We start from the raw sequence: 23860 nt of genomic DNA, 5'->3' as shown, positions 1-23860 counted from the left end.
TTACGTTCGTTGAAACATGTCAAGCATTGTAAAGCATCAATCTTTAGGGCCTTTTTAATGTAAAACTTAAATAATATTCCAACCGGACGATTCCAATGTCTTGAAAAACGTTTTGGAACACAGCTACCGCCTCACGTGAATGCGCGCCAATGAACTCATGTCATTTTCTGGGTCACCAACTTCCCCACCTTCTTGTTCGCTCTCTGTTCACTGCAAAAGGCTGAAAGAAGGTTCTAAAGACGGTTGACATCTAGTGGAAGCCTTAGGAAATGCAAAATGAAACCTAAGTCACTGTGTGTTAGATAGGCAATGACTTGGAAAGATTCCAAGCATCAGATTTCCACTTCCTGGTTGGATTTTTCTCAGGTTTTTGCCTGCCATATGAGTTCTGTTATACTCAGACATCATTCAAACCTGTTTTAGAAACTTCAGAGTGTTTTCTATCCAAATCTACTAATAATATGCATATCCTAGCTTCTGAGTTTGAGTAGGAGGCAGTTTAATATGGGCACGTATTTCATCCGAAAGTGAAAATACTGCCCCCTACACGTAAGAAGTTAACTGACTTGCCTAGTTAAATGAAGGTTAAATAAATCAAATAAAAGAGAGTAATATATGTTCACAAAGAAAAGAGTAAGAGTCTCTGTTATTTATTGACCCCTTTTCTCCATTTGACAGGTTGTGTAATATTTCAATGAATGAACTTGACTCTACTACGCAGGTGTCCTGGATCTATGAGCCGAAGGAGGGCGAGCGGCTCAACATCGCAGTGTTCCACCCTAAATTTGGGGCAAGTTACCCCACATCGCCCTTGAAGGGGCGGGTCAGCTTCACGACGGAGCCCCCCTCCCTCAGCAACCCCTCCATCCAGATCTCGGACGTCAAGATGACTGACGAGGGGAAATACATCTGTGAATACGCCACCTACCCCAGCGGCAACGAACAGGGCGTCACCTCCCTCATCATGCTAGGTAGGACCGTATGTGTGTGTTCTGTTTCCCTGGTCTGTGTGTGTTCTGTTTCCCTGGTCTGTGTGTGTTCTGTTTCCCTGGTCTGTGTGTGTTCTGTTTCCCTGGTCTGTGTGTGTTCTGTTTCCCTGGTCTGTGTGTGTTCTGTTTCCCTAGTCTGTGTGTATTCATTAGAGGTCGACCGATTGATCGGAAGGGCCGATTTCAAGTTTTCATAACAATCGGTAATCGGTGTTTAGGAACGGGGGTTAACTGCCTTGTTCAGGGGGGATTCGTTTTTGCAACCTTCTGGTTACTAGTCCAACGCTCTAACCACCTGCCTTACATTGCACTCCACGAGGAGCCTGCATGGCAGGCTGACTACCTGTTACGCGAGGGCAGCAAGAAGCCAAGGTAAGTTGCTAGCTAGCATTAAACTTATCTTATAAAAAACGATCAATCTTAACATAATCACTAGTTAACTACACATGGTTGATGATATTACTAGTTTATCTAACGTGTCCTGCGTTGCATATAATCGATGCGGTGCCTGTTAATTTCTCATTGAATCACAGCCTACTTCGACAAACGGGTGTTGATTTAACAAGCGCATTTGCGAAAAAAGCACTGTCGTTGCACCAATGTACCAAACCATAAACATCAATGCCTTTCTTTAAAACCAATACACAAGTATATATTTTTAAACGTGCATATTTAGTTAATATTGCCTGCTAACATGAAATTGTGTCACTTATCTTGCGTTCATTGCACCAGCTTTCATATGTTCCCATGTTCTGAGCAAGGAACTTAAACGTTAGCTTTCTTACATGGCACATATTGCACTTTTATTTTCTTCTCCAACACTTTTGTTTTTGCGTTATTTAAACCAAATTGAACATGTTTCATAATTTATTTGAGGCTAAATTGATTTTATTGATGTATTATATTAAGTTGAAATAAGTGTTCATTCAGTATTGTTGCAATTGTCATTATTACAAATAAATACATTGTTAAAAAAATTGGCCAATTTAATCGGCATCGTTTTTTTGGCCCTCGAATAATCGGTATCGGTGTTGAAAAATCATAATCGGTCGACCTCTAGTATCCATGTTCTATTATGTATCTGTGTGTGCTCTCGTGCCTCCTCCGACCTTTACCCAGTCCATGCAGCTTAATTGCTATTAGAAGTGGTATTGTCAGATCAATTGTGTTTCTGTTAATGCGTTAGAATCATTGCTCTAACCTGGGCACAGCTCCCCTCTCTCCCCTCTGGCGTTTATTGATCCGGCTGCTTGTCATGCTTGGTGTCGGCTCTTGTCCTGATTGCTCTACTCACATTCAACAGCCACGGAGAGAGGGAGGGAAGGAACAAACAGTTAAAGTCTGTCTTGTTTTCGCCGGTCTAGTCGTTTATCAATATTGGTATTCATTAATTATTCTCTCTTCCCTTCATCAGCCAAACCCAGGAACTCTGCCTCCGGGGTAACAGTGATAGCCTCCACTGTCGCCGCGGGAGCCAAGCCAGTTGTCGTGGCCCGCTGTGAGTCGGCCGACGGTCGTCCTGCTGCCCAGATTGCATGGGTGACGGCTGTCAACGGCAACGCTACCTCTGTCTCTACGGCGGGCGCTGACAACACCGTGACGGTATCCAGCCAGTACATGCTGGTTCCCACAGCAGCAGACAACGGCAAAGACATCAGCTGTTTGGTGTCCCATCGGACCCAGGCCAAGCCTGAGAGCTTCCTGATGAAACTGGCCATCGAATGTAAGGCCACTGCACACACTGGTGCACACATGCATCACACACACACACACACACACTTACTCATGCAGAGCGTATTCTCAGACCTTTTTAATGTTGTCATGAATATGCATCCGAATATAATTATTTTCTCTGTGTAGGAAGTCCCACTAATTAACCTCTCTCTCTCTCAGACCCCCCACAGGTGACCATCGTGGGCTATGATAATAACTGGTACATGGGTCGGACCAACGTGGCTCTGACCTGTCAGGCTACTGCCAACCCCATCCCTACCACCATCACATGGAAAACGTGAGTGCCTGTCTCTTTGTCAGTCTGTATCCCGGTCTCGCTTGCTCTCTCCTTCTTTATCACTCTATCCACAAGGCCACTATAAACCACAGATAGTATTATGATAATAATAATGATCAACTCCACAGCCACTGGCCTCTTATCTTGATGATGGAGAAATGGTGTAACTTTCCATAGTGGAGTTTAACCCCAGTAGAAACAATAAGCCATGCAGTGTCCTGACTGACTCCTCCATAATCATTTACTTGTATTTCTAGGTATGAAAAGGTCAGTTGGAAGTAGGGGGATCTGGGCCAGGTTCCAATACTTATGTTTTCCACCCTCTCCTCCTCCCCTCTTCTCCCTCTACCCCCAGTATGACTGGTCAGATGCCAGACACAGTGCAGGTAAAAGAAAACGTGCTGACCGTGCTGAAGGTGGACGAGCAGGCCAACACAACCTTTGTCTGCGAGGTCAAGAACCGCCTGGGCACTGGCAAGGACCAGGTCACTGTTATGGTCAGAGGTGAGTCCACACACACCTGAAATGACTGTATTCATACACATGTGCATACTATGCTACAAACACACCTGAACACACACCTGAAAACACACTTACTACACATGCAGGCATGCTGGGTTACACACACACACACACACACACACACACACACACAGAGGGTGTGGGGATGCTTGCCTGTAGTCAGGGAGAGAAGCATGCTCTGTCCCTGGGGTTAGTGGTTGGGGGGCAGTTTACTGGGCCTCTATTCCTCCGTTTGGGTTTTCCATCTATCCATCCTCTACCCTTTGAAACCTTATCACCCATCCCTCCTTGTTTGCATGCAATCCTCTCCTTCTGTTTATACCCATGGATCCTAGCTGTGATGTTTGAGCTCTACTCGTCTGTTCATCTACTGGTAGAATGGATTGCATCATCAGAGACAGTTTCAGGTCTCCACACACTGTACGGTTTGCATTGGACTGGACTGAAACTCAACCTTGCTATTTACTTGTTGTGTACTGTGACTAGACAACCACTACACCACTTGAAAGAGATGTTCGGTCGACCGCGCCCGTTTAAATAAAGAACACTTCGTCCGTCTATCCCCTCCACGAGTTCCACCTTGCTCTCTCTCTCTCTTGTAAAAAAATACATCCGCCCACCTGATATGCACTTTACCTGAAGTCGTTTTGTGCTGCCACGGGGGAATGCAGGACAAATGGATAAAAAGGGCAATTCACTAGTGAAGGTTTTAAAAGCCACCTCTCTTCCCTCCGTTCCGCACCTCCCCCGCTCCGTCCCGCACCTCCCCCGCTCCGTCCCGCACCTCCCCCGCTCCGTCCCTCACCTCCCCATGGTACTAATGTGTTCTCTCTGATGGGCCACTAGCATCTCTCTGGAACTTAACGGACGTCCCCATGCAGGCCCACAGGGTATTACAGGGCTGGATATGGGTATGGGGCTAGGTATGGGTATGGGGCTAGGTATGGGTATGGGGCTAGGTATGGGTATGGGGCTAGGTATGGGTATGGGGCTAGGTATGGGTATGGGGCTAGGTATGGGGCTAGGTATGGGGCTAGGTATGGGTACGGGGCTGGGTATGGGTACGGGGCTAGGTATGGGTACGGGGCTAGGTATGGGTACGGGGCTGGGTATGGGTACGGGGCAGGGTATGGGTACGGGGCAGGGTACGGGGCTGGGTATGGGTACGGGGCTGGGTACGGGGAGGTAGTGGGATGAGGGGAGAAAAAGGGGTGATTGAACGAGTGAGATGGAGAGAGCGAGAGTGGCTGCTCTTAGAATAAGGAGGGGGGTGAGAGGGGAACAGGATGCTGATGCCATTTATAACCCCTATGGGAACCTATGGCACTGCTTCTTCTCTACCACTATCACCCCCTCCATTTTCTCTCTCTGATTAGTGTGTGTGTGTGTGTGTGTGTGTGAGCGAGCAGGCTGACAGTGCTGTGAGTGTGTAGTGTAGTCTCTCTCTATCCTCTCTGAGCGGATCAGTCGGCCTCTGCTGCTTCAGCTCCTGGCTGCTTCTCCTTCTTAACTCCCTCTCTTCTGTCCTCCCTCTCCTCCCCCTCACTATCCTGTCTCCCATAAACTCTGCTGTCCTTTCCGGTCTCCCAGGATGATTTCCTGTCCTCCTCTCTCCTCTTTGGTCCATCACCCCTAAATTCTTTCCCTCTTACTCCCTCCCCATTCATCTACTCTCTCCTGCTATAGGGAAAGGTGGATGCCTAGTCAGTTGTACAACTGAATGCATTCAACTGAAATGTGTCTTTCGCATTTAACCCAACCCTTCTGAATCAGAGAGGAGGTGCGGGGGTCTGCCTTAAACGACATCCACGTCATCGGCCCCTGGGAACAGTGGGTTAACTGCCTTGCTCAGGGGCAGAACGACAGATTTTTACCGTGTCAGCTCTACTCCCCTCCCTTGTCCTGTCATCTCCCTCCTTTCTTTTCTCCTGTCATTCCCCCTCAGTGAGAAAGACAGTAAAATGGGGATGAATGGAGTGCAGGCCCACACAGAGAAGAACTGAGAGAGCAAGTGTGAATACAGATGGAGTGCTAATGCAGTGGAGCTGTGTCCAACCAGGGCTGAGAGGGGCCGTGGCCGTGAAATGGCCAGCGTCTGTACCAGGCTAGAGCAGGCTCCTGTCGTGCTGCTGCTCCTGTCCTGCCCCCAGCTGTGTGACAACTGACGCAGAGAGCCCTGCACAGGGTTACGAGCTGACCTGGGATCTGTCAGTGTCCCTGGTCCGGTCCTCTGTCAGTGTTCCTATCAGGCTCCTACAGTGCTGTACTGATCTGTGCTCAGTGGAGAGACATGCCATTAGCCCTCTCTCTGTCTCTCTCTCAAATACCAACCCACAGCACTGAGGCAATCTCCCTCTCACCCTGTCCCTCTCATTCTTCCTATCTCCACTCTCCCCCCTCTCCCTCTCATCCCATTCTCTCTCTCTCTCCATCTCCCTTTCTCTCTCATACCGCTGTCTCATCCCCCTTACCCTATCTCATCCTGCTGAGCTGGTTTCTCCTTCTCTTAACACCTGCTCTCTTAATCACTGCTTAGCTCCCCTGATCCTGTACTGGATCAAGCTCCGCCGCAGTTAGCTAACCCACTTTCTGACATCACCACTGTCTCCAGAGCTGGTCTCTCCAATATTCCCATGCACTGGTGTTACATCAAAATCCTTCCCCACCCGTTCAGACAAACCTTTTTCCTTTCTGTTTCCCCTGCAATACCCTGCAATGGTATCCTGTTTAAATCAGCCCCTCGTAATGAGTTAACCTGCATCCTTCCTATTTCACATATTCCCCTGTAGTGGTGTCAGCCCTCCTTCAGAGGATGCATCTCCTTCGTTCCTTTTTCCTCCCGGTCTGTCTCTGGCCATGCGTACAGAGAAGAGCAACAGATCTAATGTAGTCTGTTCCTCTCCATCCTCCAGGCCTGACTGCCCTCTGCCATCCCTCCACCCCTCAGTAAGACATGATCAAGACCAGAGACATGTATAAGACCATTCAATAAGTCACATTCAGTACTGCTGCTAACTCACCATCTCTCTCTCTGTGAAGAAACCAACCAATCAGTCTTCTCCCATGATGTAATGTAATATATGCCCATGCACCACTGAGTGGTGTGTGTGTGTGTGCGTTGGGGGCTGCTGCATGTCTTTAGGAGGCGGGTGGCAGCAGGCTTTATTTCCGCCCCATCTCTCTCATTACGTGCGGTTACTTGGAGCTTATGGTCGTGCATGACACAATCTATAAAAAGCATCATTTTCCTCAGCCAGTGGTTTTTGTGCTTGAGCGATGCATAGTGTACTTTCTGGGGTTGTTTCTTTCTTTTTGGCTGGACAGCCCTGGGGGCCAATGAGCTCTGGGGGCCCATGCGCCTGTCTGACATAAATAATTGTGACAGTAACCCTTTAAAAAGTCATTAAGAATATTTTTTATGTACTAGGAAGCTAAGCATTTGTTTCTTGGCCTTCAAGAATGTGACTGACCAAAGTGCCTCAGGCCTTGAAAAAGAAATGAACTGATTGAAAGTATAAGGGGATATCAGTGAACAAATGCCATTGTCAAGGTTACGACGGCGCCGGTGCAGTGAGTGGAGCTTACTCAGGAGTCAAAAAACGTATGTCTGATCGAGAGCCTAATGCTTCTTAAGTAGGTCTTTATGAGTTTTAGTTTAGAAAACGATCTCTTCACAGAAGCGACAGTTACAGGGATGGTTAAAAACAACTTGATTGCCGTAGCAAGACGAGGGGAACTGGGCAGAAGGGAGTGGTGTTGCAGAACTGCTAGATTTGAAGCATATTTATTTTAGCCTCTCGCATTCTCCTTAATTGCCGGACTCAATGGGTTACGGAAAGAGATGAACTGAAAAGAAAGCTCTGGGACAGGTCGTCTGGATACTGGATAGCCAATAAATTGGCAGATGCAAACAAATTTATCTTGAGCGGACAAAAGTCCTTGAGGGCACAAACAAAAAAAGCGTGTTGTGATTTTCTTCATACTGGTGAGCCGACATTTGAGTTGTGTGTTTGCTTTTATTAACAGTCCCTTATCTCTGGTATATCTTGCTATGCACCATTCAAGACTAAGTTTAAATTGTGTGCAGCGCAATGGACATATAATGCACAATGTCGCAGAAAAAACTCTCTGGGTTGTCAATACTCAGTATAGAAAACAGTTGGGTCTGTAACCTGGACCTACAGGCCGTGGTGAGAACATTTGCACACAAAAATGCAAGCCGACGCAGCCGCATGTTGTAGCTACTATAGGCCTCTACATAGAATAAAAAAAAGAGATTGGCATTAAGACTGGTTTTACACACAAACATTCTATCCAAGCTGGGAGAGAGCGCGAGCAATAGCTCATGTCATGCAGGTTCAGGTAGGATATACTAGGACAGTTGTATATCAAATGAATACATCAATTGGTTGCTGATTTAGTATGCTGTTGTATTGAAAATGTATTTTACCATCTGCAATGTTTGAATTTACAACTTTTAATTACTGAACAAGTAATTACATTCTTGCCACCAGACAGCAGTCTAAATGGACGCCCTACGACAACGTGTATAGCTTCGTGAAATGTTAGGTTTAACGTGAGAAAATGACGACCAAATATAGGCCTTCAATAAACATTTATCCATTAAGTAAAGCTATAGGGTTTCTGTGGTGCCAGGGCATGTAACCTATCATCGTTTTGATAGGCAGCTGCATAGACAATTTCAGCATCATGGACAGTGATTGGTTGTCTATACTTTGTGAGTGGCTCTCTGGCTGACACATTTGATTATATTTGTGGGGGGGGCTGACCTTGCGGGGATCCAGAGAAACTGCCTTGCGTCAGTGAGAGCGAGGGAGATATGAGTGCATTTTTCATTGAGAGGTTTGTGTACCGTTCTTCCCAAGGCATTGTGCTCAGTGCGTTTACTGCCTGACTGGGAGAAGCATCTCCCCTGTGTGTGTGTAAGGAAAATTCTCTCTCGTGGGGACATCTCCCACATCCTCACGAGGACAAAAGCTATTTTAAGCTTAGTGGAATGGAAATCCATTTTGTGTCCCCACAAGGATAGTAAAACATAAAGTGTGTGTGATCATGCTGGTGAGAGCTTGTCCCATGCTGTTTAAAAGGCCAAACACCGTGGGAGAGGAAGCATTCCTTTACAGGAAGCTGTTTAGTGAAACCTTGGGACAAAACACTGCTGTCCTCTGCTAGCGCTCCGCTGTCCTCTGCTAGCGCTCCGCTGTCCTCTGCTAGCTAGCGCTCCTCGGGGAGGGGTATTACATATCAAGATTAATTTCCAATTTGTTAAATACTTTTATGGTGCATATTGCTTTTTTGTTTTTACATTTACTGATCATTTCAAAATAATATTTCTATCTTAAATAATGTGAAAAGGGGTTTGTTCTCTGCCCACTTCATTTTATGGACAAATAATCTTCCGTGAAAGATAAACAAATTAACAATGAAAGTTAAATCAGGGTCCATATCATTTGGTTCAAAAATAAACATAATATCAATCTTTCAAATGACCATTAATAGTTGTTTCTTTTAAAATAAAATCTTCTAACTCACACCAAAATCTTCTGACATAAGAGCAGTCCCAAAATAAATGGTCAAGAGTCTCTGGGTCACAATTGGCATCAAGTGTCTTAATTACATTTTGAAAATATTGACCAAAATCGAAGAGTCTCAAAAAGAAAATAATGTTCAACTGTATCAAATGCCTTGTAAAAGTCTACAAATAAAATAAAGCTATCTTCCATAATGTGCTCATTGTAATCTATCAAGTCCAATACTAGTCGAATATATTACATGTATGTCTGTCCTTCATAAAACCAGACTGGGTATCGTCAATGATTTGGTCAAGACCTTTTTTAAGTCTTTCTGCAAAGATGGATGCAAGTATCTTTCCATCATTGTTCATTAATGTGATTGGTCTCCAATTTTCTAACATCATAGAATCTTTGTTTGGTTTGGGTATTACAGAAATTAGGCCCTGTCATAGAAACAGGCAGGACCCCTAAATCAATTGCCTCCTTAAAAACATGAAATATAAATTCAATAATATCCTCCTGAAAATATTTATATAGAATTCACTGATAATGCCATCATTCCCTGGAGATTTGTTCTCTTTTAACTTGCTGATACATTTTTTTATTTCAGTAATAGAAATAATTTCATCACAAGACTTTTGGAAGTCTTCATCTATGAATTTTGCACAGTCTTTGACAGTCTAGAAAGGCAGATATGTCACTAGTAGGACAGGCATTACTGGTATAAAGGTTACCATAGAATTACGAAACATATTTTGAAATATCGTTTTTTAAATTTTCTTTGCCATCTATATTGAGCTTATGAATAGATGTCAATTCAGAATTCTTTCTTTCTAAATTGTAAAAGTATTTTGTATTTTTTTCACCTTCCTCCAACCATCTCCTTCTTGATCTTACAAATGCCCCTTTTGCTCTCTCTTTATACATTTGGTCCATTTCTAGTTGTAAAGAGAATAACTGACCCTTTCCTTCTTCATCAAGGTCCTCCATAGAGATTAGAGAAAGTATTTCCTTAACAAGTTATCTTCCCTCAATCTTTTAAGTTCAGCAATTTCTTTACCTCTCTTCATGGCTGTTTGTCTTATTTCGTACTTCATTAATTCCCAATATTTCCCATAAGACTTAAATAGTTGGGCTTTCCGCCAATTGTCTTGTATAATATCTTTGGCATCCATCTTGAAATTATTATCTTCCAACAGTCTACTATTGTGTTACCAATAACTCCGATTCGGTTTAACTTCAGATCCATTAATATTTAAAGATAAGAATATAACTTTATGATCAGTAAGAATTGATGGTTCAATTGATACCTTGACTACAGAATTATCTAATGAATTAGAAATCAACCAGAAGTCAATTCTTGACTGTCTGGACATGTCCTTGTTACTCCAAGTGAATTCCTTTTTATCAGGATATTTAGGTCTCCAAATATCAACTAATCCAAGACATAGGTTATTCAACTCAGGATTAACTATGCAGGATCTGTTAGGAGGGGGATATCTGTCAATCATCACATTAGATACAGAATTAAAATCTCCACCTAAGATCATTTTGATATCCTGAAATACACCTATCTTCTTCAAATTCTTGAAATAATATCCTGTTTGGTTTGTTGTTGGATGCATAAATATTCCCTAATAAAAACATTTCACTGTTGAAATTTACTGTTAAATTAACCAACGTCCAGAGTGGTGAGTCTTACTACTGATGACCTTCCCTTTAAATGCACCTCTTAACTGCTACACCTGCAGAGTGGTTGTTGCCAACCAGATATCGTTACCCCATTGATTTTTCCAAAAAGATAGATCGGAAGAACAAGCATGAGTCTCTTGTAAAAAGTAAATGTCAGCATTAAACCGTTTGCAATACAGGAAAATAGCCTTACGCTTGAGTAAATGACGAATACCCCTGACATTAATTGAACAAAGAGATAAATACATAAACTTCAACCAACAACCTTGTTATGCTAATATAAGCTTTTCCTAAGGATATGTAACTCAAAAGGATTTCCATCCCATTATTAACCCCCCCCGCAAAAAAAATATTGGTCATAAAATTACCAAAGTATTGTTAATAAAAGGCTGCTTTTCACCTGGTAATCAGTTTTTTTGGCCTGACAGTTCTTCCGAGTTAGACTCTGGCTCTCACTCAAATGTTCTGATTTGGCCGCATTTCTTTCCCATCGATGAGCACTCTTGCACCGATTTAAAAAAATAAAAAATGCTGTTTTCCGCCTTTCGAGCTGCAGCCACAGTTTCTCTCTTGTCACTTTGTCTGCCGAGGTCAGATCCTCCATGAACCTCAATTTTTGTTGGAGGAATTCACAATTCTTTGCTCGCCTCCAAAGAAGATCCCGCGTTGATCTGTTGGTGAACCGGATGATGGTTGTCCTCGGTCTCTTGTCTTGATCCTTAAGTCTTCCCAAACGATGGACGATGTCTACATTTTCCTGAAGTTTGGCTTTTGATTTGGGAATGACAGCTCCACAGATGTCAACAACTCCACAGATGTCAACAACTCTGCATTTGATGTCCTCACACGCCTGCTCTGGAATTCCATGGAGCCTCAGGTTCCACCTGCGCTGGTATCTCTCCGCCTCATTCACCTTTTGCTCAAGTTTAGCCACCTTCTTTTCATTTTCCTGGCAGATAACTTCCACTTTCTTCATGTCACTTTTGAGGGTTTTCACTTCTCCAAAGATAAAGTCAACAGATTTTTTAATGGACTCAATTTTCATCGTATTCTCCCTAACCATGACCTCCAAGCCATTTGCCCTTTCATCTATCTTTGCTGTCAAAAGCATTACAATATTGTTTTGCATCTCAAGAAGTGACATACCCTCTTGGCCTCTCGTCTTTTTCCCCTGGGGCTTAACTGGAGTGCCGGGGTCGTAAGGTAAAGGCCTGAGCTAGGGACTGGAGGGGCGCAAGATGTGAACATTGTTGTCTGTGCTCACCGCATTTTCATCACCCATTGCAGTATTTCCCCCCACAGTTACATTCTGAAGAGGAGTACCCAAAATCATACTATCTTTTGTGGTTAATTGTCCATCTGATGATCTCTCCATTTCTTTCCTTTTGGTTCTGGTTGTGGCAGTTTCCATGTACGTTCGACAAGCTAGTTTTTCAGCTAGCTAACTTATCAGGCTATCTAGTGTTGTCGCAAACTTCGTTTTAGAGGTGAATAACTTGCAGAAAGTAATCAATTACTTTGGTAAATAAACTAAACCATATTCATACAGGGTTTTATGACCGTAGAAATAATCCAATGGTCATAATTGGGTACGGAAATCCAATAATTCCTTCAGCTACCAAAACAAATGATCAGCACTGACCGCCGTCTTGCGCGCCATTCTCCTGCTAGCACTCCTCGCACTCTGCTAGCGCTTTAGCGTCCTCTGCTCTAGCATCCTGTGCTAGCACTCTAGCGGCCTGTGCTCTAGCGTCCTGTGCTCTAGCGCTCTAGCGTCCTCTGCTCCAGCACTCTGGTGTCCTCTGCTCTAGCGCTGTAGCATCCTGTGCTCTAGCATCCTGTGCTTTAGTGCTCTAGCGTACTCTGCACGAGCAGTAGCGTCCTGTGCTGTAGCGTCCTGTGCTGTAGCGTCCTCTGCGCTAGCACTCTGGTGTCCTGTGCTCTAGTGCTGTAGCTTCCTGTGCTCTAGTGCTGTAGCTTCCTGTGCTCTAGCGTCCTGTGCTTTAGCGCTCTAGCGTTCTGTGCTCTAGCGTCCTCTGCTCTAGCGCTCTAGCGTCCTCTGCTGTAGCGCCCTAGCGCTCTGGCGTCCTCTGCGCTAGCGCTCTGGCGTCCTCTGCTCTAGCGCTCTGGCGTCCTCTGCTCTGGCGTCCTCTGCTCTAGCATCCTCTGCTAGCGCTCTAGCGTCCTCTTCTAGCGCACTACTAGCATTCTGCTGTACTACTCAGACCAGACACCAACCTTTTTGCCCCTAACCACATAGTACCACATTAATCAACCTTTAACCATTGGGAGGATTAGAATATATCAGGGCCTGTGTTAATAAAGCATCTCACTGCTGATCAAGGATCAGTTTTGCCTTATAATGATTACATGGACAAGGGGGGACTGATCTTAGATCAGCACTTTTACTCTGAGACAATCTTGATGAATGTGGCCCCTAACCCTGTGTCAGTGTTTAGGGGATACTTGTACCTACTCCATCCTTTAGCACCTCCAGGTACAGTTCCTGTGTTTTTATTATAGGAGGGGTTGGAGGACCATGTCTCACTGTCATGTGTCAATGGAAAGGTTTAGCTACTGTGCGAGGTAGGGGGTGCGCGCGCTGCTCGTGTACAAGTGAGCAGTGTGTGGAAAGAAAAACGGAGAGAGTGAGGGCTGAGGGGGGTGGTGTGTGGGACATGAGAGGGAGGGAGGGTGTAGTAGATGGAGGAGGATGGGAGAGATGGGTGAGAAGAGAGGTAGAGTGGTAGCAAATAACTAGCAATCTCACCAGCTGATGTGTCTGGACTCATGAGCCTTGCAATATGACCAAACTGAGGGAAAACACACACACTGTTCGGGGTTTATACAACGGAGCTCAGTTGGGTGTTCAGTAGCTAGGGGAGAGGGGGCAGACGGACTGTCCTGTTCTACATTATAGTAGCTTGAAGCAGGAGTTGTCATTCTGCCGTCTTGCTCTGTCAGTCACCACCACCCGCATCCTCTTCTCCTTCATCCCTGGCTGCATCCCTCCATCCATTTATCATCCTCCTGTCCTGTCCTCCTGCATGGCCTTCACCTGTTCTTGCCCTCTGGACTCCAGAGGATGTCTTTTGTTGTTGCTTAATCGTTCTGCTATTTTGTGGGGCTGAGACTAAAGAGAACCTGCACACTGCCCTCACACTGTTTAGGAGAAGACGTCACTGGCACGTTGCCTTGATGTTGCAGAGACCTTGTTGAAATGTTGCTCTGACGTTATTAGGGCATTTGTGAGGGAATGGGGACAAGAGCAGCTCAGAGGGAGAGTAGGAAATTCCAGTGACATTAAACACTGCTGTTAGAGCCTCAGCACACACACTCCCACATGCAAAAACACATCACGTGGAATACAGTGCAGACTGCTGACATCATCCAACCCCTCCTCTTCTTCTCTCCCTCCCTCTTGTCCTCTCTTTATTTCCCCTTTCTTTCCCTCTCCATCTGCTTTCTTTCTCAATCTGCTTTCCTCCACCTGTCTCATCCTCTTCTCTCTCTCCTCCCTCTTCCCTCCCTCCCTCCCTCCCTCCCTACAGAACCCTCTGTGGTCCCCTCCAACGCAGGCGTGGTGGCAGGTGCTGTGATTGGCTCCCTTCTGGCCCTCCTCCTCGTCGCCGCCCTTATCGCCGTCCTGGTCACCCGGAGCCGCCGGCAACAGCAGGGTTACCGCGGCAACCCAAACCACAGCTCCTATGACATAAAGTCGCGCATCTTCGGTGGCGGCAAGAAGGGGAGCAAGAACGGGACAGGTGCTGGCGCCGGGGGCAACGGGGTGGGCGGCAACAACAGCCCCATCTACGTCTACAAGGAGGGCTCCGCCCATGATGGCCTGACTGACAAGGCCAATCACCACGTGCCGCTACACCTGGGGGGGCGTGGTGAGGGGGGGGTTGCCACGGCGCAGGACATCCTGCTGAGCGGCGAGCTGGACGAGGCAGAGCGGAGGAAGTTTGACCAACTGGAGGACGACGAGGAGAGTTACGACCACTTTGGAAGGGGCGGGCCCATCCTGCAGCTCCGCCCACCACATGACCAGGACGGAATCATGGGCGGTTACCTTGATGACGACATGGAGTCTCAGCGCGACGGGTCGGTCATCTCACGGACTGCCGTGTACGTGTAGAAAGAACGGGCAGAGGAGGAGGAGGAGGAAGGGAAAGGGGGATGGAAGAAGGAAAGGATGAATGAAAATGTCCTCCTTCCAGAGGAGTTTGTGGTGTTGGGTTCTCCTCTGTTGGATCATTTGAAATATATTAACAACGACCAACAATGCAGCCCACAGAGGGAGCAAGATGAACTGAATGAAGTGGCTGAGGGAGGGAATGTACAGAAACAAGATGGAGGACTGGTGTATTGATAAGACAAATATGAAAAGTGGATCACTTGGTATCTATCTACCAAAACAAATGAAAGAAATCCTAAAACTATCTTCCTCACATTGCTGCTCTGTCTGTTGTGTTCCTCCTTTCCTTAGCTTAGGGACCTTGGAGATTGAAGCCTCCAGAGAGACACATTGCGGTAGGGACTTGTGGGTAAAATGGCATCTCCATGCAGCTGTTCCCTCGCTAGCTAGAGAAACTCCTCACTAAAATATTAATTCTTATCTCCACTAAACGCACAGTAGCAATGTAAGGGGTGTCACGAGGATATCTGCTTCCTGCTATTCTCGTCTCTCTCCTGTGGGACAACGTTTGTTCCGGCTACAGTAGCCTTGTTTCTGCTGCATGTGACAGTACTGGGGAAGGGAAGGGGAAGTTTGGCAGCAGAAGTGGTCGATGTAGTTGTGGTTAAGTAGAATGTCAGACTCTGTATGTTGCAGTAGGCCGCCTCTTTCTACCTCATTTTCTCTCTGCTATTGTGCCACCAACTGGAAGTATGCGCAGAATTTAGTTTGGGACATTCTGAAATGATAAACAACTTACTGAAGGAGGTAGTCATCCAGATGAAGAGTGCATGAAAGGGGGATTGATAGGAGGGAGGGATTGGATAGAGGGAAACCGTACACCTGTTCTCATCTCTGGAGAGACTGGGAGAGAGGGATTAGGATGAATTGATAGAGGGAGTAAAAGGAAAGGCTCTGAAACAGCAGGGCTGTTCTCCCTCTCCTCCATTTGATCCCTCTCTTCTTGTGGTGTTCCTGACAGGAAGAGTTTGATTGCTAATGAGCCATGAAGTCACCGCTCAGCTTAGCCCACACGCACACCAAATTACCACCGCTTGGATGTTATGACGTGGACATTTTCTCTCTCTCTCTCTCCCCGTCTCTCTCCATCACCTCTCTCTACCCTGTGTGTGTGTGATTTACACAGGGCTGTGTGGAGGTCAGGGATACAGGGAGAGCAGAGGGAGTATTTCATGCCTCCCTCCCTACGTGTCAAACACCCCACTTACTGTAGCCCCTTCCTCCTGCCAGACCTGACTCAGAAAGCCATGGTGGAGTCATGCCCTGCTCACTGTACATCTCAGCTTTCATAGGTTGATTAGTCAGGTTCTATAGAAATCCAAATACATGATGGCATATTTGCATCTGTAGCCAATTAAGATATAAATGAAGTCAAATGAATTGATTGATTCTGTGCATACACAGTAGGACCTGTTATAGGACCTATATTGACTAGCAGAGATCTGGGTATAATCCTTCATGATTCAGACAGACCGGAGCCTGATAGTTTAGTGACTCATTTGTCTTTCTAACAAGACAGTCGAGGGCTGTTCAAGCCAATATCACCATGTACAACAATTATACATCACTAGAGGTAAACAGATGACCACTGAAAGGCTATAACCAACTGTCTTCCTGAAGAGCCTTAGTTTCCTACCCTCAATACCCCAGATCTGAATCAACCCCTGAACGATTCCTATCTCATGACTCCCCTGTGATTCATTGTGTTCCCTGGTTAATCAGGGGGCGGCAGCGTAGCCTAGTGGTTAGAGCGTTGGACTAGTAACCGAAAGGTTGCAAGATCGAATCCCCTGAACAAGGCAGTTAACCCACTATTCCTAGGCTGTCATTAAAAATAAGAATTTGTTCTTAACTGACTTGCCATTTTAAATAAAGCAAAAAAAATACAGAGAGCGATGTGCAGTAGTGTTCCAGGATGACGTTAACTCTTGTAGTGGCTGTTGACCTTGGAGTGGGGGAGAGGAAGGAACTGGAAGGAAGGGATAGATACTGACCCACTGCGACTCGCCTAACCTAATACTGAGTCTGTCAGTCCTCAGTATGCATAAACATTATAGATACAGTACACATGCAGTGCAACCATTTTACTTCCATATGCGTCTAAGTATTTTGCTTTGCAACATGGAATTTTTATTTTGGAGCACCGGTGCGCCTAGAAAAATGTAGAATTCCAGCTTTATTACCTCATATTTTTCACTGTGCTCCTAAATTTATTTGTGTGTGCCTACATTTTTCAACTTAGCCACACACGTGCTCCTAAAAAAGGTCAACGTAGAGGCCTGTAGTGAACTACTTATCATGACCACTAAGAAACACGCATCTCCAATCTTTGCACTTGTGTGTAACACCAAAACAGGATATGCCCACTAGTTATATTTGTATGAAGGTGATGAAGTGTGTCTCTGGAGAAATATTGATAATGTCCTCCAGTTTGTGATGTGAAGAGGGAGGGAAGGGAGAAAGTTGTATGTATATTTTGGTGTGAGGTATCTGTATACTATATATGTACGGATCTTTATTTTTCTTGTCGAACTCCTGTGAAAAAAATGCGCATATTGATCAGAGTGTAAATAACTGCTGTATAGTCGATGTTGTCATGTGGAACTCACTTCCTGGTTTGGCCAAGGTCAAAGTTCAATCAGAGCCAATAATACTGTACTCCGAATGTAACTGTTTGAATAGACAACCCTTCAATGAAGATGTATAAGATGATCATCTTCAGCTATTAAATACTGCTGAATCTAGTTCATCTCAAGAACAATAGTTGAAATGCATGTAAACATTTTAGTTTTTCAGCTAGGATGATGACTGAAATAACTGGATTGGCAGGTTCACTAAACTGAATCAACATACTTAAGATACCTGCCCCTTCACCCATAAACACACACACTATTTATCAGATAGACTAGCTCCCACAGAGGCAGTGATCTGTGTGGTTTCTGAGTCAGCGCTGTGTGTGTGTGGCTCAGAGGCTTTGGGACATCTGTCAGTGCTACAGGGTGTGTAACCCGAATGGCCATTTCCTGTCCCCTCTGTCTCTTAGCATAGGGAGTTAGAGACGACATTACTGTACACTGTCCCCTGCAGCCTGATCTCTCACTCACTCACTCACTCACTCACTCACTCACTCACTCACTCACTCACTCACTCACTCACTCACTCACTCACTCACTCACTCACTCACTCACTCACTCACTCACTCACTCACACACACACACACACACACACACACACACACACAGAAAGGGGGAACTAGTAGGAGAGACACTCCCCCAAATGCACACAAACACTTAGTGGTCAGAACTCTGTCAGAACATTCAGACCCTTCTGTTCTCCAGAGACTGGGAGAGAGCCACACACACACACACACACACACACACCTCTTGTCCACTGTCAGGGATTTAAGGAACATGTGTTCTGAGAATCATCTGTACTGTTGCTCCCTCTCTGTGAGGGCTGCGTTTTTAAAGCTTTGATAAAATAAATGCCCAATTGGCCAATCTTTTACCACATTTATTTTTTAAGTAAATGCTTTCTCTTGATCTCTGCTTGTACTGCCTGGCACAAAGGTTTTAAAATCAAAATGCTTTTAGAGAGTTGATGTAATGTTCCTGACCTGGAGCGAACACAGAGTTAGGTGGTTGTTTAGTTGTTGTTGATAATCCACATCGTCCTCCTCTGGCTCTAAACACTGATGACTAATCGACGCCTTAACTTTCTGGTCGTCTCGATCGCTCCCCCTGACGTGTACATAGTATAAATATATAAATACAGTATCTAGTAGAAAGAAAAATAAAGAATTAATCATTTATGGTGTCACGTGTTCTATTTCTCAGCGCCAAGCATGAAGGATTTATTCTCTTCTGTATCAATGCTTATTTTACAAGTCCTTATCTTTTTATCTCTTATTGCAGTGCTTTATAATTTATGTTTTTGGAGTGCTTTATTTCTCGACTGCTTTGCTGAGACTACTACGCCAAAACAGGCTTAATGTGCTTTTACCGTGCACCATTTTGTACAGTGCACACTCGAAACAATCTTACCACAAAATGTGCTTTTTATTCACCGCTCTCTGAATTTGTTTATTTTATTTTTTAAAGAAACCTTTTAGAATTTGTCACTATTTGTCATGTCTTTCTATTTTGTAGTTTTTTTGTATTTGGTTGCAATTAAAGTTTTCTTGATTTTTGAAAGGATGACCTTGTTGCTGTGTATTATGTACATAGAAGGAATATAAATAGTAATTGAATGTAGACATGTATGTGGGTATATTTATTATCAATGTCCTCTGTTAGCTAGTGTCACATGTTAGCACACCCTGGAAGCTGCTGAGTCTTGCTGTTTGTCTCGTTTCGGTTGTGATAAAACTGTTCAATGTCAAGAGTGCTGATAACAGACAGTATCTAGGCTATGGGAGTCAACATGAGCAGGGTAGCGAGGGAGAGAGGTGAAGTGTGTTAGCTCACGTTTCACTCACACACCCAAGCCCCTTCCCCTGTGTTTGATTTGCATATGTCATCTGGTTGACTAAGGTGAACCCGCTGCCGTGGTAACAGGTAGTTTGGACAGAGTGGAAGAGTCAAGGAAACGTACAGATACAGTGTGTAATGGCTTAGGAATGTGGTGTTGCTTTAGTATTACCACAGAGAGGGAGGGTTTGTTATCAGTTGGGGAATGTGCATGCTGGCTGAAACTAAGTCATTAGACCAGCTCTCAAGGGCTGCATTCTTTGAACCCGCTGACTCAACCAGACTGGTTTGGTCCAAAAAGTGGGAGGAGACGTGTGCTTGCGTGCACACGCCCATCATTTTATCACTGTAAAACCGTGTGACCTTCACTCCCCACAGTAATACAGTGCAGAGATGAAGTCGAAATGGATTCATTGTTTGAATGTTTTTCTGCCTGTAGTCTCAGCTAGAACCAATTTGGTTCTTTAGGTCCGTATCTTCCCTGTGTCTCGACGCATTGCCACAGGTCTGTGTCTGTGTCGTCTATGGAGTTTTTCCGTCGTTGCTCAAACTATTTATTCAGAGTCCAGACAGCCATCTGGCTCCACTAATTGCTTTGAGTTTGAGGCTGGCAAAATGAAAAGGCGACACTCACTCTTTCTCACTCTCTTCTCTGGGCTCCTGGCTGAATGCTAAAGACTTCCTTTCACAACAGAGCGGAAATGGTGGCATCACTTAAAACGCCTGAGAGGAATACAAGCACACTGTGTTGCGCTCCACACAAATATTTGAACGTCCCTCTAGTTTAAGAGCAGTGACCCCTTAAACCAAAACCTGGCTGTTCAACCAGAAACCACAACCTAGATTTGAAGCCAAACTGACACTGCAGTGCCAAGCTCTCAGTGTTGTCCAATCCCTGTTTTAACGTAGTGCTGTACCAGTCCAGTGCCAATCCGCTGTAGTTCTATTGTAGTGATGCCCGGGGCACTGTCATGGTGGCCCTGTTCTGGCTCCCTGTGATGGGAGGATGAGGTAGACATTGTTTGTGTCTCTGTTGGACTCGGTTAGGAATAATCGTATGTGTTTCTGTGTTTGTTCACGGCAGCGTGTACTATAACTGCATGTTTGTGTTTAGACACCAGCAAAGTGGGACAGTTTGTTTCCGTGTCTGGTATGATGGCCTGAGGGGGGTGCCATTTGTGTGGTGGCGTTCGAGGGAGGAGACGTGTGTGTGTGTGGACATCTGAGTGGGTAGACGTATGCGTTTCTGCGTGTACGCCTGTTTACCCTGCAGCATTCAAAGGATATACTGTCCATGGCTTCTAATTGTCTGAGCTACTGTCCAGTCCATACAGTAGTGTATAGATTAACACACTTTAACCTGTTCTAGTCTGCTGATGGATGGATAGAAGCTAGCCTACCGCCACCTGTCTCCGTTTAACCCCTCTCCCTTAGCCTCCAGGCCTGACTCAACAATCCCAGAGTGTGATAGCTGGCCTGATGAATGCATCACAGTAGGATTTATTGATGGGCTGACCCATGAGGCATCTCTTCAATAACCTGTATGAGTAGCCAGCCCGGTTCTGACCTTTTTTTAATGTGAATGGAAACTCCTTTTGGCCTCATCACATGCTTTGTGTAGATTCTGTTTGACTTCCTCCAATCCAGAGCCACAGATTTATAATGTATTCATAGTTTTTTTTTTTTGCACAGTTTATTTATTTATTTAAATCAAATCCTGTATATGAGGTGGGTGCTGCACACCAATGACAATATTTGACACCTTACAGAGCCCTTTTTCCATGTGCTGTATTTGATTTTTTTACTCCCTGCTGTTTGCATAATGATGGCTTCTCCTGGCCTAGCCTGGGTACCTGACTGTCTGCATTATATCTGCATTCCACTCTATTACTCTGCTGTTGTGTCAATGTCAAGTACACTAAAGCAGAACACACTGGAACTCTTGAGATTACTGAGACTACTCTTTAGCATAACAGACACAGGAAATGGTGTTCACCTTTTATCAGTAAGTCATAATGTTGACTCTTCTCAGGGTTTTATTAAGCTACATTTTGTGAGAGCGCGTGCACACACACACACACACACACACACACACTCAACAGTTGGGCGGGGGTGGGATGCCCCTGTATCCCCTAGCGTCCCAAGGAGATTACTCTTCCTCTCCTGATGCTGACCGGGCTGGAGCTGACGGCAGACGGGGAGCAGGGGATTGTGGGTAGCAGGGCTCCCAGGGGTGGTGCATGGCTGGCCCACTGCCACCAGAGCAGAGGGGGGGTATCTGACAGGGTTGGGGTAGATGGATAAATGTAGATCCAGTTGAATACACCTTCCACATGACAGAGCGTGTTTGGGAGGACGACTGTGGAGGAGAAGAGGGGGGTTGTTGTAGGGTGATTGGTTCTAGTATAGTGTAGGGGAGGTGATGAAGGGTGTTTGGGAGGACGACTGTGGAGGAGAAGAGGGGGGTTGTTGTAGGGTGATTGGTTCTAGTATAGTGTAGGGGAGGTGATGAAGGGTGTTTGGGAGGAAGACTGGAGGAGAAGGGGGGGGGTTGTTGTAGGGTGATTGGTTCTAGTATAGTGTAGGGGAGGGGAGGTGATGAAGGGTGTTTGGGAGGACGACTGTGGAGGAGAAGAGGGGGGTTGTTGTAGGGTGATTGGTTCTAGTATAGTGTAGGGGAGGTGATGAAGGGTGTTTGGGAGGAGGACTGGAGGAGAAGAGGGGGGTTGTTGTAGGGTGATTTGTTCTAGTATAGTGTACTGGAGGTGATGAAGGGTGTTTAGGAGGAAGACTGTGGAGGAGAAGAGGGGGGTTGTTGTAGGGTGATTTGTTCTAGTATAGTGTACTGGAGGTGATGAAGGGTGTTTAGGAGGAAGACTGTGGAGGAGAAGAGGGGGGTTGTTGTAGGGTGATTGGTTCTAGTATAGTGTAAGGGAGGGGATGAAGGGTGTTTGGGAGGAAGACTGTGGAGGAGAAGAGGGGGGTTGTTGTAGGGTGATTGGTTCTAGTATAGTGTAGGGGAGGTGATGAAGGGTGTTTGGGAGGAAGACTGTGGAGGAGAAGAGGGGGGTTGTTGTAGGGTGATTGGTTCTAGTATAGTGTAGGGGAGGTGATGAAGGGTGTTTGGGAGGAAGACTGTGGAGGAGAAGAGGGGGGTTGTTGTAGGGTGATTGGTTCTAGTATAGTGTAGGGGAGGTGATGAAGGGTGTTTGGGAGGAAGACTGTGGAGGAGAAGAGGGGGGTTGTTGTAGGGTGATTGGTTCTAGTATAGTGTAGGGGAGGTGATGAAGGGTGTTTGGGAGGAAGACTGTGGAGGAGAAGAGGGGGGTTGTTGTAGGGTGATTGGTTCTAGTATAGTGTAGGGGGAGGTGATGAAGGGTGTTTAGGAGGAAGACTGGAGGAGAAGAGGGGGGTTGTTGTAGGGTGATTGGTTCTAGTATAGTGTAGGGGAGGTGATGAAGGGTTTGGGAGGAAGACTGTGGAGGAGAAGAGGGGGGTTGTTGTAGGGTGATTGGTTCTAGTATAGTGTAGGGGAGGTGATGAAGGGTGTTTGGGAGGAAGACTGTGGAGGAGAAGAGGGGGGTTGTTGTAGGGTGATTGGTTCTAGTATAGTGTAGGGGGAGGTGATGAAGGGTGTTTAGGAGGAAGACTGGAGGAGAAGAGGGGGGTTGTTGTAGGGTGATTGGTTCTAGTATAGTGTAGGGGAGGTGATGAAGGGTGTTTGGGAGGAAGACTGGAGGAGAAGAGGGGGGGTTGTTGTAGGGTGATTGGTTCTAGTATAGTGTAGGGGGAGGTGATGAAGGGTGTTTGGGAGGAAGACTGTGGAGGAGAAGAGGGGGGGTTGTTGTAGATGGATGGGTTTCAGTATAGTGTAGGTTTGGGAGTGGGTTGATTTGGGGTGAGGAGAGAAACGGGGGGAGTAGGATTAGAAGAGGGGGGGCATGGGGTTAGTGCAGCTGTGTTAGTTTAGATTCTGTGAGATCAGTGTGTGTGTGTGTGTTCTCTCTGTATGTCCCACTCAGTGGTGCAGTGACCTCAACCACCACCTGCAAAAACAGACGGCAGCCGCAGATGAAAGAGGTGTGTGTGTGTGTGTGCGCGCATGTCAAGCTCCAATGCTGTGATGTACCTGGAACTAAACCTCTCCCTGAAGCACACAGAATAATAAAATTACAATTTTTCAGGGTCCTGGTTAGCTGGCAGCACTAACCTACTGTCTGTCTGAGTTGGATCTTTATCCATATGAGAATGGTTACTCCTGCTCCGCTCTTAAGAGTAGATGTGTGTGTGTTTGGCTCGGGGCGCTCTGCAGATCAGATGCACTGGCTGCTTAATTCACCGTCTCAACAGGCTCTCAATCGTGCTCTCACCACACACACACACACACACACACACACCCACACACACCGATGAAGAGCAGAAACAGAAATACTCTGGCTCTAGGT

At 45.7% G+C, this 23860-nt stretch overlaps 1 protein-coding gene across 2 annotated transcripts in view; it reads left to right on the top strand.

Moving 5' to 3' along the window:
- The window catches only part of si:ch73-22o12.1 (nectin-2), a 77380-nt gene that overhangs the window by 37726 nt on the left and 15794 nt on the right, over positions 1 to 23860 (top strand). The window contains exons 3-7 of one of the 2 annotated variants that reach the window (XM_029742881.1): positions 722 to 971; positions 2404 to 2712; positions 2883 to 3000; positions 3356 to 3504; positions 14300 to 19142. In XM_029742881.1, coding sequence (XP_029598741.1) covers positions 722 to 971; positions 2404 to 2712; positions 2883 to 3000; positions 3356 to 3504; positions 14300 to 14886 — 1413 coding nt within the window. In that variant the 3' untranslated portion in view covers positions 14887 to 19142. Of the gene's footprint in view, positions 1 to 721; positions 972 to 2403; positions 2713 to 2882; positions 3001 to 3355; positions 3505 to 14299; positions 19143 to 23860 lie in introns of those variants that run through there. The other variant, XM_029742888.1, reaches the window with a different exon arrangement.

Source organism: Salmo trutta, chromosome 3 (genome assembly GCF_901001165.1).
Source record: "Salmo trutta chromosome 3, fSalTru1.1, whole genome shotgun sequence".
Classification (NCBI taxonomy): Eukaryota; Metazoa; Chordata; class Actinopteri; order Salmoniformes; family Salmonidae; genus Salmo; species Salmo trutta.
This window is presented reverse-complemented; position numbering and strand designations above follow the sequence as displayed.